Raw genomic sequence first — 15,737 nt, 5'->3', positions numbered from 1 at the left:
TTTTTCAGTAAGTTCTATTACATAACATGACTCTTATTTCTCTAACTCTTTCTATGCCTCTGGAAAGGAAGAAGCAAAATTTAATTTTGGAAACAGTGTTCTGCTGCTCGAATGACTTGAAAGACTAAAATATTAAGGGGGAAAAGATATATTTTAATTTCTAGTTTCTATCTCTATTCAATTTGTCCTTGGTATTAGTCAGATACTTTAATGTCCTGGTACATAAAAGTGAGGGTCTAGAAAAAAGGATCAAATAAAAGTATTATTTTAAAGAGTTAGAAAAAATAATAGATAAGGAAAGGTTAAGAAAACAACAGAAATTTTACATGAAACTAATTTATAAAAGTTTAGGATAAACATCCATTGATATTTATAACAGACCTGGTTATTCTATGGATTTTTATAACATACTTACCTTTAGTATAATTTAAAATTCTAATTGCTAAAGAAATTGAGAACAGTTGTTATGCCCTAAATTGAACCTAAATTATAAGAAAAAATTCTTATAATTTTAAAATAATGAATTCTATTATCTATATTGAATTCTATTATTACAATGAATTCTATTTATAATTATCTTTAAGGAAAAATAAACCATCTTGAATAGTTTAACTTTTTTTCTGAGCAAGGATATCCATACTACTGGAATCACAGAACCTTGTCACTTTATGTTCTGACAATGTTAAGTATCTGCTTTCACTAAAAAAGAAGACAGGAAGTCAAATTGCAACCATGACTTTTACTGATATGAAGACAACATCCAAGAACCAGAAGTAGCAGTTCATCATATCAGTATAATTCTGATAAGCCACTGACTTGATCAGAGGTGATAAGACAATGATCTTCAAATTGAATGTTCAGAGGACTACCTAGACTCTAGATACCACTATAAATGTTCCTTGTGTGAAGGTCTGAAGACAGGATCAGTTTCAGGCTCACTGACTTGCACAACACACAGAATGTCAAGCAGATTACTTCCAATATTACTGAACCAAGTAAGGACAGTCACCACTGTACTGCCCAATTATAATCATGGTGATGCATGCATGTGCATGTGCGCAGTCGTGCCAGACTCTTTTGCAACCCCATGGACTATATAATAGCCTACCAGGTTCCTCTGTCCATGGAATTCTCCAGGCAAGAATGCTGGAGTGGGTTGCCATTTCCTACTCCAAATCATGACGACAGCCAACATTTACGGCATGCCTCCTATATGCTAGAAATTATTCTTAGTAATTTTTTAATATATGTTAACTAAATCTTCCAACAACTCTAGCTCAATTAAGTATACATATTCTGGTTTACAGATTTCTAAAAAAAAACAAGTTACCATGTATTTACCTCCTATAATCAAAAATAATAAGTTCATACATTTTGGAAGAAATTAATAAGAAAGAATCATTTTAATATTCTGAATTCAATAAAATCTGAAAACTTAAGCTCTCAAGATAACAATAAAAATAACAGCTACCACTTAATATAGTGTTTACTCTATGCCAGGTACTGTTCTAAGTACTTTACGTAGGTTAATTCGTTTAATCTTCATGGCAACCCTGTGAAATAGATGAGGAAACAAGCAAACGGAAGACAGTAATCTCCCCTAGGTCTTCAGCTACCCAGGGACATGACCAGATCCAGAAGCAGTCCACTTTCAGCCTGTGTGCTGAAACCACCATGCTCACCGCTCCCTTTGCTCAGATGTTAAAGACCATTTAACAGAAGGAGGACAAAACTGGATGAGACCTCAGACTTCTGTGACTGAAGAGATTATGTAACTCCACACTACTTGAAACACTTAAAAAGCCTTGAAATTTCAAACTACACACAGAAAGTAGCAGTTACTGCATGTTGTTAATAGCTTTTAAATAATTCCTCATATTTAAAAAAGTAACTAAAAGACCGACCTATTAAGGAATTGTTCGGTAAGATTCTGCTGCTGATCAGGACCATCCTCCTGATTCACACCTCCTTCAAGCAGCATCTGCTGGTATATCTGTCGCTGTTGCTCCTTCTGTTCTAAGTGCTGTTGATAGCGCAATCTTTGCCTATAATATTCTTGAAACTGTTCTGTTGAATCTCGAAGCTTAAAAATATTAAAAAAAAATAATACGTTTGAGCAGACTATGATTGAATATGTCATCACTCAACAGTAACTTCCATAAGTGCTGCATAAAACATATAGATGGCTACAAATAACAATCAGAAAATACTTAATATATTGGATCTTTGAAAAATGACATAGTACGCATGAGTCTTAACAGTCAAATAGATCAGAGCAATTAATTTGCTCTATTCCACAGTAAATGACTGACCAAAAGAAATGATCATCCTGGACACCTGACTAACATGAATAAAAACAGACTACAGTTATCACAAAGACGACATGAATATAGAATACAAATGTACAGACTAGCACAAATCTATATTACTAGGAAAAAATACTGAGGGACTACATTAATATTTAATAATAAAATGGTAACCTTGTCTAACAAAATTTAAGCATGTAAGTGGATTGTGGCTTAATAGGTTACTCTGGAAGGAAGCTTATAAAATTTCCTTCAAAAACAACACTTTAATTCAAATGGCTCTTCACAAGAAAATAGAATAAATAGATGTTAAACTCAGCAGTCTCAACATTCCTACTTCATTCTTCTAAAATAACTATGTAGTAGTCAACTTAAAGGACTTAGATATTACAGTGAATTCCAATATTGGCAAAGAAAGAAAGACCCTTCTGTCAAGCTACAGTGTGGTCAAATTACAGAGATCATATGAACTGGATCATCTCTAAAACTGGCCAACACTTACAGAGTCCTGTGTGACTGACTAACTAAAGCTAAAACTATCTCCCTTTCCCACGTAACAGTAATGGTCCCCCTCTATTTCATAACTTACAGCAATAACTCTGAAACAAAACTATCTCTACGTCCTTTAAAAAAAATTTGTGGTAAAATAAATATAAAAATTGTAATTTTAACCATTCAGTGTGCAATTCAGTGGCATTAGAGTCATAGTGTTACACAACCACCATTATCTAGTCTCAAAAATTTTCATCACCCCTAACAGAAACTATAACCATTAAGCAATAACTCCCATTTCCTTCTCCCCCTAACGCCTGCTAACTTCTATTCCATTTTCTGTCTTATAAATTTACCTATCCTAGATATATCATGTAAATGGAATCATACAATATCTGTCCTTTTGTGTGTGGATTATTTCACTTAACACAATGTTTTCAAGGTTCATCCAAGTTGCAGCATATGTCAGACTTCATTCCTTTTTATGGCTGAGTAATACTCCATCATAGGGATACATCACTTTTGTTTATCCATTAACCTGTGGATGTACATGAGTTATTTCTACCTTTTGGCTACAGTTAATAATGATGCTATGAACATGGATGTACAGTTATCTATTTGAGCCTTTGCTTTCAAAGCTTTTGGGTATATACCTAGAAGTAAAATGATTAGGTCATATAGTAATTCTTGTTTAGATTTTTGAGGTACCACGAAACCAGTGACTACACCATTTTACATACCAACCAGAAATGTATGAGGCCTCAAATTTCTCTATTTTCTCACTAACACATTACTTTCTACTGCTTTGATTTTAGCCTCTTAGCCATTCTAGTAATTGTGACGTTATACTTCATTGTGGTTTTGATGTACATTTCCCTAACGACAAGTGATGTTAGGCATTTTTCTCATTTACTTATTGGTCATTTATAGACATCTGGCCAATTTGCAGAACTGTCTATTCAACTCCTTCTTTAAATTGGATTTTTTTATTGTTGAGTTGTAGTAGTTCTTTCTATTTTCTAGATATTAAAACCTTACCAGATAAATAATTTGCAAATATTATTCCCATTCTGGAGGCTGTCCTTTCAGTTTATTGATAACGTCCTTTGATGCAAAAAAGTTTTTACTTTCGATGACATTCAATTTTTGCATTTGTTGCTTAAGCTTTTGGTATTATACCTAAGAACATATTACAACATCTAAGGTTGTAAAGATTAATCTCTATGTATTCTTCTGAGTTTTATACTTTTGTAGGTCCTGTACTTAAGTTGTTGATCTAGTTTTAGTTAATTTTTATATATGGTGTGAGGCAGAGGTCCAACTGCCTTTTTTGCATGTGGAAATCCAGTTATCTAGCATCATCAGTTGAAAAGATTATTTCTCCCCCATTGAGTAGACTTGGCACCTGTGCCAAAAATCAACTGGTCACAGATATATGAAATTACTTCTGGCCTCTCAGTCTATTCTATTCCACTGGTCTATATGCCTACACAAGAACTACACAGTTTTAATTACTGTAGCTTTATAGTAAGTTTTGAAATTATGAAGTTTGAGTCCTACAATTTTGTACTTCTTTTTGCAAAATTGTTTTGACTATTCAAGGCCTGCTGCAATTCCAAGTATTTGAGTATTAGCTTTTCCATTACTACAAAATAGACAATGGAATTTTTTACAGGAATCACATGAAATTTGTAAATAATGTTGGGTAGTACTGACATCTTAACAGTATTAAATCTTCCCATTCATGAACACAGAATGTCTTTTAATTTATTTAGGTCTTCTCTAACTTCTTTCAGTAATGTTTTGTAGATTTTGGCATACAAATTTTTCACCTCCTTAATTTATTCCCAAGTATTTTATCCTTTTATATGCTGCTGTAAACAAAACTGCTTTCTTAATTTCCTCTTCTGATTGTTCACTGTTGGTATACAGAAATACAAACAATTTTCTTATGTTGATCTTGTACCCTGCAACTTTGCTGAACCTGTTCATAAGCTTTAATAGCTGTCATGTGGATTCTTTCTGATGATATATAATATTCATGTCATCTATGAATAGAGACAGCTTTAGTTCTTCTTTCCCAATTTATTTATTTTTCTGGTCTAACTGCTCTGGCTAGAACTTGTAATAAATGTTGAAGTAACAATTGTGAAAGGAGGCATTCTTATCTTTGTTCCTGATCGTAAGAGAGAAAGCTTTTAGTCAATTCCCCATTAAGTATGATATTAGCTTGGGTTTTCCATAAATAATCTTCACCATGCTGAGTAAGTTCCATTCTATTATTAGTTCTCTGAGAGTTTTTAACAGCAAAGAGTGTTTGATTTTGTCAAATGTCTTTTCTGCATCAGTTGAGACAATCACATGTTGTTTATTTTTTTCCTTCATTCTATTAATATGATTATTAAACTGAAAGTTTTCTATGTTGAACCACCACGCTTGCATCCTGCAATCAATCCACTTGGTCAAGATGCATAATCCTTTTAATATGCTAATGGTTTTGGCTTGCTAGTATTTTGTTGATTTTTGCTTATATATTCATAATACATATTGGTCTGTAGTTTTTTTTCCTAATATTTTCACTTGGCTTTGCTATGATGGTAATGCTGAACTCATAGAATGAGTTAGGAAGTGTTTGTTCCCTCCTCTTTTATTTTTCAGAAAATTTTGAGGATTATTGTTAACTCTTCCTAAATGTTTGTAGAATTCACCAGTAAAGTCATCTGATCCTAGTCTTTCCTTTGTTGGAAAGCTTTTTGATTACCGATTCAATTCTTTACTCAATATAGATCTGTTGAGATTTTCTATTTCTTCCAAGTGAGTTTAGTAATTTGCTTCTAAGGAATTTGTCCACTTCAAGTAAGTTATCTAATATGTTGGTTTACAAATGGTCATAGTATTCTCTTATAATCCTTTCTATTGTTGTAAGGTAGATATGCTAAGTCTCTTCAGTCGTGTCCGACTCTGCGACCCTATGGGCTGTAACCCACCAGTTCCTCTGTCCATGGAATTTTCCAGGCAAGAATACTGGAGTGTGTTGCCATTTCCTCCTCCAGGGGATCTTCCCGACCCAGGGATCAAACCCACATCTCTTGTGTCTCCTGCACTGGCAGGTGGGTTCTTTACCACTAGTGCCACCTGTAAGGGAAGCCCTGTAAGGTAGTTTTATTTATTTTAGCTATTGGTTTTTTGTCAGTCTAGCTAAGGGTTTATCAATTTTGTTGATCTTCTCAAAGAACCAACTTTTGATTTTGTTGATTCTCCCTGTTGTTTCCCTTTTCTCTTTTATTTCTCTCTCCTCTAATCTTTATTATTTCCTTCCTTCTGCAAGCTTTGGATATAGCATGCTCTTTTTTCTGGCTCTTCAAGGCACAAAGTTATTAATTTGGGATCTTTCTTCTTTTTTAATGTGAGCATTCGCAGCTACAAATCTATCCCTGAGCACTGCTTTTGCTGATTCCATAAGCTTGTTGTATATTTGTTACGTTGTACTCATTTTCATTAGTCTCTAAGTGTTTTCTAATTTCCCCTTGTGATTTCTTCTTTGACCCACTGGTTGTTTATGTATGTGTTGATTCATTTTTTCAAATTTTGAATTTAAAAATTTTCCTTGTTATTCATTTCTAGCTTCATTCCTCCGTGGTCAGAGAAGATACTTTACATGATTTTAAATCTTTAAAAATGTATTGAGTCCTAAGATATGGTCTATCCTCAAGAACGCTGCATGTGCACTGGAGAAGAATGTGTACTCCACTACTGTTGAGTGCTCTATAGATGTCTGTTAGTGCTAACCGGTTTATAGCATCGCTCAAGTCCTCTATATCCTTACTGATCTTCTGTTTAGATATTCTATCCATTACTGCAGGTATGGTATTAAAATCTCCAACTATTATTGCAGAACAGCCTATTTCTCCCTTCAGCTTTGCCAATGTTTGCTTCATATATTTTGGGATACTGTTGTTTGGTACATATCCATATGTACTTAAGGGTAATTTTTCAACCTCATTCTTAATATTTAGTCAAACACAAAAAAAACTTATTCAACTTATTAAACCTACTCACTCCTCATAAGTGGGATATTATATATATGATAAAATTTGCACCTTATTTCACAGTACAATTTCCTTTTCAAAGCACCACAGAAAAATAAACTAGAACTCTAAAGGCTTAAGGTGTGGTGGTGGTGATGGTTGAGTTGCTAAGTCACGTCCACCTCTTGTGACCTCATGAACTGTAGCCTGCTAGGCTCCTCTGTTCACGGTATTTCCCAAGTAAGAATACTGGAGTGGGGGCTTCCCTAGTGGCTCAGTGGTAAAGAATCCACCTCTCAATGCAGGAGACACGGGTTCAATCCCTGATCTGGGAAGATCCCACATGCTGAGAAGCAGCTAAGACCATGTGCCACAACTATTGAGCCTGTGTGCTGGAAGCCCAGGAGCCACAACTACTGAAGCCCACGCACCCTAGAGAGTCTGTGCTACACAACAAGAAAAGCCATTGCAATGAGAAGCCTGTGCACAGTAGCCAGAAAACAGCCCCCACTCGCTGCAATGAGAGAAAAGCCCACGCAGCAATGAAGACCAGCACAGCTTAATAAATAAATACTTTTATTAAAAAAAATTAAAAAAGAATAGTTGAGTGGGTTGCCATTTCCTTCTCCAGGGGATCTTCCCGACCCAGGGATCAAACTCACATCTACTGCATTGCAAGCAGATTCTTTTACTGCTGAGCCAGCAGGGAAGCAGAGATAAAGTATTATTCTATATTATAAATGTCATAATTTCTTGCTCATTAAATCTACTTAATAAAATATAGAGCACATATCTTAAAATACAAGTTGTCTACTTTTAATACGAATTCAATTACATGAACATGCAGAAGCAGTGTCAACTGTGATATTTTAAATTGTTAATCAATTCATACATTAAAAATGCTCTAAAATAAAAAAAAAAAAAATGCTCTAAAATATATAATGATAACTAAAAAATTTAAAAAAAACACTACAAATTCTTAAAGAAGAGGGGAGAAATGATCTAATTAATAAGAAAATCTAGGTATTTTCTCTCCTCCTCTGAAATAACAGAAAATTCTTTTAAAATTCTATCCAAGCAAATAGTATTACTTCTTACAAAATGGATAACTCTTAAAGACCTGAGATGTAGTAAACATTACCTCATTTTTTTCTTGCTTAGGTGGTCCTGGATTCTGTGCTCCATTTGCAGGCTCCTTTTCTGAAACTGGACTCTGGCCCAGGATTTCACTGCTGATAGGTCTCTGTGCCTCAACAGGTGTATCACTGTGGGGTAACAAATGAAAAAGAAGTAAAGAAAAATGTAATGCACTTAGATAAATTTTAATTTAAAAGAGGCATATTTAGCTTAAGTATATATTAAATGCACAAAAACAGATTTTAAACTTTACTTTTTTCTCTTAAGTACTATATGTAAGGAATTTTAAAAAATAGAATGTGCTAATAATGAAAAAGCACTGGATTATTAAGCAAGGAGGGTAGGGACTCCCATCTAAAATAGTATGTGTGGCCTTGGGAAATCACTTACACTCTCTGTGGCTCAGCTTTATCTACAAATTAATAGGTCAAATGACCTAAAGCCTAAATTCTCTTAAAGAACTCAATCTGTTCTTCTGTTATCCAAACATCAATTTTCTTTTCTCCAATATATTTCAATAAAAAGTTAAGAATAGTTGAGATTTTATTAAAAGGCTTTCTTTGATTTATTTGCATTTAACATAAAAGTAAAACATCTTTCAAATATTTTTAATGTATACTAATTAGTAAGTTTGATGTCTTATGTCAGGTTGTTCCTTGTCGTCTTCTTAGACACTGGCAATTTCTACTTTTCATAGTTACGCTGTTTAAAAATTTTAATAACTAACATTATCCAAAGATGACAAATACCACATTCACAAAGATTACCTATCAGTAACAGATACCATGGGAACAAGTACAAAAGTAAAGTGAATTTTGTCTTCAATTAATTTGATTATGAGATGACTTCATAATAACCTCTCTAGGCATAAGTATATAAGACATTAAAATAGAGGTCTACAGTTTAGGAAAGCAGAGCTAGATAGTCATCTTCAGAAAGGTACCATTAGCTAGGAGCCTAGTAGTCACAAATATCTAGACATATATACACACACATGCACCCTGAGGAGGAAGTAGAAAGATCTGGGAAGAGTTTTCAGTTACAGGACTGTGCTGTAAGCTGCTAATGACCAAAGGAAAATCCATTTTAATCCAAAAGTAGAATCTGTAAGAATTATTAACTGTGTAGATAGAATAAAACAATTTTATTAAGTAACATTTAATTTTGCAATTTATACAGCACTTCAATATACATTATCTCATTTAATCTGCACAGTGACCTGTAAAATAGATTAAAACTCCCATTTCACAGACAAGCACACAGACTCAAAAAAGGCATGTTCCCAAAACTGCATAGTCAGTAAATAAAGTTAGGACTTGAATTCAGGTCTTTGGACTCCAAATCCAATGCTGGCCCAAGTCTGGCAATAGATTTTTTTTCCCACCATTTAATTTTGAGACCATTATATTGCATAGTCACGGCTTGCATATTTCAACTGCTTTTTCTTCCTTTTTTATTTTGAGTTGCTTTCTGTTCAAGTGAAAAGATATCCTTCAAAACACTACACACTCTTTTATAAACTTTTCTTGTGTATTTTATCTTCTTCACCATAGTAACTCAATCATTATATCCTGGGGATGCAGCATGGTGCTAGCACAGAGTAGACAATCAAATATTTTTAAATAAATACTGAATTCCAACATATATTACCACAAGCAAAAGTCTCTTTATGTGGCATTTTAACATAATTGATCTGAGCTTCCCATATTTTCTTTTTTTTTTTCATATTTTCTAATTATACCTAAAACATTTTCCAAAACCAGGTAAACTTTTTCCAAAATAAATTTTTATACTTTATCAACAGCCAAATAGCTCTTCTATAACATGTTATTAGTAGCCCTTTTGACACACTGTCCTTTCCAAGGGTATGAGCCCTGATGGAGGGAAATCTGTATTTATTAAGTACCAAGCACATGCTTACCACTCTGCTAGGAACTTTATCTCACTCTACAAGTCAACATTCTGTTTTATAGAGGAGATCATTGAGGCTCAGAGAGATTAAGTAACATTCCAAGATCATGCAGCTGGAAAATGGCAAGGCTACTATTCAAACCGTAGTCTGACTCCAAAGACCATGTTCTACTCACTGTTCTACAATGCTTTGCCTCATAAGTTTTCCAACTTGAGAGACATGACAGATGTTTTCTGGGTTATTACTACTGCTTAGCTAAAAACACATGTATTACTTAGCTTTGACAAGTTACGTTTTACCCCTCTATAATGGTCTAATTAATAACTTCACTTCTTTCCATCTTTATTCAGTCAATTATCAATTACTAGTACTTTCTTTACACAGGAAACAGCACATGTAGAGTCAAATTTGGCTAGATTTTTGTGGGTTTTTTTCTCTATAAAGACAATCCCACTGGTGCACAATTTCAAACATGCTATTCATTATATTGATCAAGAAGCTCCTATCATCTCATATACTCAGAAAAATGTCACTAGTTCTCCCAGAAGCTCAGCATCCCAGACAGCAAAAATTTTCTCTAAAGGGATTGAAAAGTCAAAGAAAAGTTTTAAGATAGTCTCTACCAATACTCAAGATTCTCTATTCCTTCAGGATTTAAATAATAGGATGCCCTATATTAAATTATACTCATTCGTTTTCATCACTAGATATCATCTTTATCTTTCAAATATAAAATACAGAGCAGTAAGATGCCTTACGAAATCACCCTAGGCTTTAGGAAGTCCCCTCACTTAACTGATCCTAGAATCCTCTTCTTTCTTTAAAGTACATTAAGGAAAATCACACCCATGACCCCCAACAATCTCACAGCAACTTAACAGAAAATGCTTCCATAAATATTTATCCTGTAATTCTTATGCCTTAACTAAATATCTCCTCTTGTTTTAATTAGAAATTCCAAGCCCAGTGCTTCTTCCTCAATCAGAATGCTGTCAACTATCCTATGTGAATAGTAAAAGTTTTCATTTTTATGCTCTTTTAATAAATTTATTACAGTCAATAGTAATGATTCATAGTATCAACTCTGAGTATAGGAAACCAGCCATGTGTCCCAATGGGATTCCTGGAAAACTGAGACAGGAAGTTTCTTAAGCCTTAATATAAAGAACTGCTAATCAGGAAATTATTATTTCATGCCAGATTTGAAAGAAAAACTGAGTGGTGGTTTTAACACTTAAATTCCTTATGTGTGAGTGTGAATGTGTGTGTGTGTGTATATATATAAAGAATTACTAAAGATAACTGGAAATAATCAGAGATTCTTATATATATACATGTTCAATATAGTAGTATTTACAGGAAACCATCTACTCTTCTACAATATTAGATAAAACTATGATACAGTCATACAAAGGAATAATGCACATAACCCTTAATCACTGACCTCAATAAACGTTTAAGAATATGGGAACAATTCATGATCTATAAAGCAAAAAAAAGCAAATTGTATGAAAATATATATAGCACCTTCCCAATTTTTAAAAACATATTCATAGGAAAAACGTTGGTCATCTAAGTGTGAGATTGTGTTGGGATTTTAATTCTCTTACTGATAATCTTTCATATTTCCAAAATTTGTTAATATATATGCACTGCCTTATAACCAGCAAAATGATAATACAGGACATAAAAATAAAGATTTTCCTGGATAATATTGATTATCAAAATTTTTAAAACTCCTTAAAAATAAAGTTTTAAAGACTAACTTTCAACTAAAGAGACTTGAAGATTTAGAAAACACAGACACACACCCCAATTAGATTATCTCACACTTATGGAGATCTGCCAGTTTTTATAAGCAAATACTTACCGTTCAGGGGATTCTTCATAAATACTGTGACATTCTGTATTCTCAAGCATGAGACTTCTGCTGAGGTTTTGTACTCCTGGATAATGGAAGTTAGCAAAGGAGTGTGACATTGGAGAAGTTTTGTTCCCAAGGTCTGAGATTCTCTTATCGTGACTGGTCAGTCCACAAGTGAGGCCATCTAAAGCAGGATTCAGAGAGCGGGTCATATAGGCATCAGCTGATTGAGGCCTTCTCATTGGAGATGATGGATAGGGAGAAAGTTTGCTGATAAGAGGTGTCAAAAGATCAGCATATGCAGCTTTTGTGGGTTTTAGAAGTTTGTCAACATGAATATTAAGCATTTTCTGTTCAAAAGCACAAGAGAAGACCGAAGATGGGAGATTCTGGAGCCATGACAATAAACTCAGATCCAAATCATCACACCCATTACCACATAAGAGGTCAATTCCAAGTAGTACTTCACTTTCTGTAATTTCTTCTCCTGTTGCTTTACTTTGACAAAATTCTACACAGCATTCATAAAGTAGGCCCTTCATTACAAGCTGAAATAAACGATTGTTACTTGCTTTAAAACCAGCCTCACTTAGCTTCCTATCAGCAGGGATGAATTCTGCAACCATGATACAAGCCTCTTCAAAGCAGTGAACTCGTGCAGTGCTGGGATTCCAGTCCTTAAATTCAGCGTGATTGGTCAAACGAGGCAAAGTCAAAAGCAGACAGAGCTTGCTGTAGTCATCTTTAGAAGGACAGTACTCTTCCAGGGCATGTAAACATTGCACAGCTTCTTGCATGGTAAATTCCAGCTGTAAAAAAAAACAAGTGCTATAAAGAGAGATCCTATGAGATGTGAAAACAATGAAAGTATTTTACTCAAAAATACTTTATAAACTTTCACAAACTGTTCAATTGCAAAGGGATAAACTAGTGTCAAAGAATACGCATATAATGGTAGGCTATATAACAACTTTCAAGTGAAGAATCAAAATGTTTTCTACTACTAAAATAAAGATTTTAAAATTTGGTTATTAGCATATTAAACTTTTACCTAGAAAAAAGTAAGGTAATTCAGACTTTATACTATCATTTTCAATGCATAATTTTTAAGAGTGAGGATAATTATGTTTTCTAGCAATGAAACTGAAGCATGCCAATATTCAACTGTTTACTATAGCCTGCCATCACTCCAGCTTACCCAAAAAGCAAAAGAGCCATTCTCAAACTTGCCTTAGGACAAATGTGTGTGGGGAAAGAAAGCAAATCAAGAAAGGCAACATCTACAGTTCACTTTTACAAAAATGGTGCAGATAGAACAAAAGGAAGCTTAGCTAAAAGACAAAGTAATTTGTATAGTGAATATTATCTTAGGATCATAAGCTTTCAGTGACATAAGGAACTTCAGAATTTGCATAGCACAGCTTCTATATCTTACCTGTGGGAAAAGGTAGGGTGCAGATTTACCCTAAGTAATTCAGTTGATTAGTGACAAAGACAGAATGAAAATTCTTATTGACTCATTCATATTCCAGTGTTCTTTCCACATTTTTTTTTGGTCATGCCATTTGACATGTGGAAGCTTAGTTCCCTGACCAGGGGTCAAACCCAAGTCGTCTGCAGTGGAAATGCTGAGTCTTAACTATTAGACTACCAGGGAAGTACTTCTTTCCACCTTTAAACATCATTACCTGGCAAGCATTTCTCTACTTTATCAATGATTACTTACTAGCACTTAATAAAATTTCTTTGGTTTTGGATGCAACAATACTAATATTAAAACTTTAAAAGTAACTGTCTAACCAAAAAGAATTTAATATCATTAAATCTAAATTGTCATTAAAAAATAAACATTCTGTTAAGAAACACCTCTGGGGAATTCCCTGGCTGTCAGTGGTTAGGGCTCTGTGCTTTCACTGCCAAGGGCCTGGGTTCAACCCCTAGTTGGGGAACTAAGATCCTACAAGTTGTACTGCACAGCCAAAAAATAAAGGGTTTAAAAAAAGAAAAACAAACCTCTGGATCAAAGAAAATACTGAAAAGACAGAAAGAAGAGGTAAACATGATCCACTTCTGGGATAAGAAAAGAAGCAATGATATAGTCATCAAGTCAAACCATCTTCGGCTATCTTGATCACCTTAAACAAGAGGGGCGCACACTCTCCAACCAAACAGCCATTCATGTGTATCATCTTTACCTAAATCACAGAACAAATTCAGAAGCACTACAGATTGAAAATACTACACCTATAAAACAACAGATCTTGCCCCACCACTACTCATAAAAACTTTAACTCATGATACTAATCTTTTGTTTTAGTGAAGAGAATACTTATGACTGAAACAAGACTATGGCGCAAACCTTCAAGAATAAAAATCTTACATGCTGGGGCTCATCTTCTGCTGACATTGCATTGTTAACGCATAAGGCTTCTAAAAACTTCTGCTTCAGGATAATATAACGAAACCTGTGAAAAATAAAATATGAAACATTAAAATGATTAAAAGCTGAATTATAGCACAGGCTACAGTCCATGGGATCGTACACAACTGAGTGACTAACACTTTCACTGCCTTTCACTATAGCAGTGTCAATGACTAGAAATTAAACTCAAGCTCCTAAAGCAAAATAGGCCAAGTGTTTCTTATAGGATCAATTATTCCTTTTAAAAGAGACTTTAAAAAATTAACTTCCCAATGTCTCATAAATCAAATGTACTTACTAGTTACTGTAAATAACTTTGCTTTCAGAAAATTCTTAAAATATCTTCACAATGAAGCCATGTGTGAGTGTGTGTTCAATCACTCATAAGCCATAATTAGAATATAGCAAGTAATCACAATTTAATACTCAAAGGAAGGGTTTTTATTTGAAATATTATTTCTAAGCAAACAATCAAGCTTTTACGGAAGATGTCAAAAGTCATCTAACATGAAATCAAAATATTTTATATTCCAGATATTTTATTTCCCAAAATATGTCTTTTCTTTTCAAACATGAGAAAAGTCTTATAAAAATAGAGCTGAAAGGGTAGAATGAAATGAATAACACTGCTAAAAAGCCATAAAATAGATTTTATGTAGATTTAAAACTTTTTAAAAGGCACTTTACAGAGAGGGAAAAGAGAGAGTCTACTTGACTTGTCTATGAATCAAAAAATGTTGAGTGCCGTAAGCACTTTAAAGAAAAGTGTTTCTAAGGGCTGAAAGAAAATAACAATGAACCTTCATAGTCATTCTTACAACCATTGTTGTAACAGCAAATATGCGCCGATAAAACAAAATCCCTGCCTTTAAGAAGAAAGGTATCTAATGAAAGCAACTCATCTAATGCGCATTAACAGATGACTGGATTAAGAAGTTGTGGTGTGTATGTATACACACACGCAATGAACTATTACTCAGCCATAAAAAAGAATTAAATAATGCCATTTGCAGCAACACAGATGGACCTAGAGATTGTCACACTGAGTAAAGTAAGTCAGAGAAGGCCACGTATCACATGATATCACTTATAAGTGAAATCTTATAAAGAATGATACAAATGAACTTATTTAAAAAACAGAAACAGAGTTATAGATGTACAAAACAATCTTATGATTAACAGTGGGGAAAGGGGAAGAGGGATAAAGTGGGAGATTGGGATTGACATATACACACTACTAAATATAGAACAGATAACTAATAAGGACCTACTGTTTATCACAGGGAACTCTACTCAATATTCTGTAATGACTCACACAGGACAAGAATCTAAAAGAGTGGACATATGTATATGTATAACTGAATCACTCTGCTGTGTACCTGAAACTAACACAACATCATAAATCAACTATACTCCAACAAAAATTTTAAAAAAGAAATCATGTAAGGAAGCAGAAAAAAAAATATTGCCATCTGCAAAAACATGGATATACCTAGAGAATATTGTGCTTACTGAAATAAGTCAAAGAAAAGACAAATACTATATGATAACATTTATATGTGGAATCTAAAAAATA

At 33.7% G+C, this 15,737-nt stretch overlaps 1 protein-coding gene across 9 annotated transcripts in view; it reads right to left on the bottom strand.

Moving 5' to 3' along the window:
- Window positions 1–15,737, bottom strand: part of WDR47 (WD repeat domain 47) — a 58,717-nt gene that overhangs the window by 17,356 nt on the left and 25,624 nt on the right. For 6 of the 9 annotated variants that reach the window (XM_081487161.1, XM_081487156.1, XM_081487160.1 and 3 more), the window contains 4 exons: window positions 14,120–14,204; window positions 11,746–12,548; window positions 7,968–8,091; window positions 1,905–2,083 (listed from right to left, as the gene is read on the bottom strand). In XM_081487161.1, the coding sequence (XP_081343287.1) occupies window positions 1,905–2,083; window positions 7,968–8,091; window positions 11,746–12,548; window positions 14,120–14,204 (1,191 nt within the window). Of the gene's footprint in view, window positions 1–1,904; window positions 2,084–7,967; window positions 8,092–11,745; window positions 12,549–14,098; window positions 14,245–15,737 lie in introns of all 9 variants that reach the window. The other 3 variants (XM_081487155.1, XM_081487157.1, XM_081487163.1) reach the window with 2 other exon arrangements.

Source organism: Giraffa tippelskirchi, chromosome 5, assembly GCF_054371585.1.
Source record: "Giraffa tippelskirchi isolate mGirTip1 chromosome 5, T2T-mGirTip1v1.2.pri, whole genome shotgun sequence".
NCBI classification, from domain to species: domain Eukaryota; kingdom Metazoa; phylum Chordata; class Mammalia; order Artiodactyla; family Giraffidae; genus Giraffa; species Giraffa tippelskirchi.
Note: the sequence above shows the minus strand (reverse complement) of the source record. Positions and strands in the feature narration are given on the sequence as shown.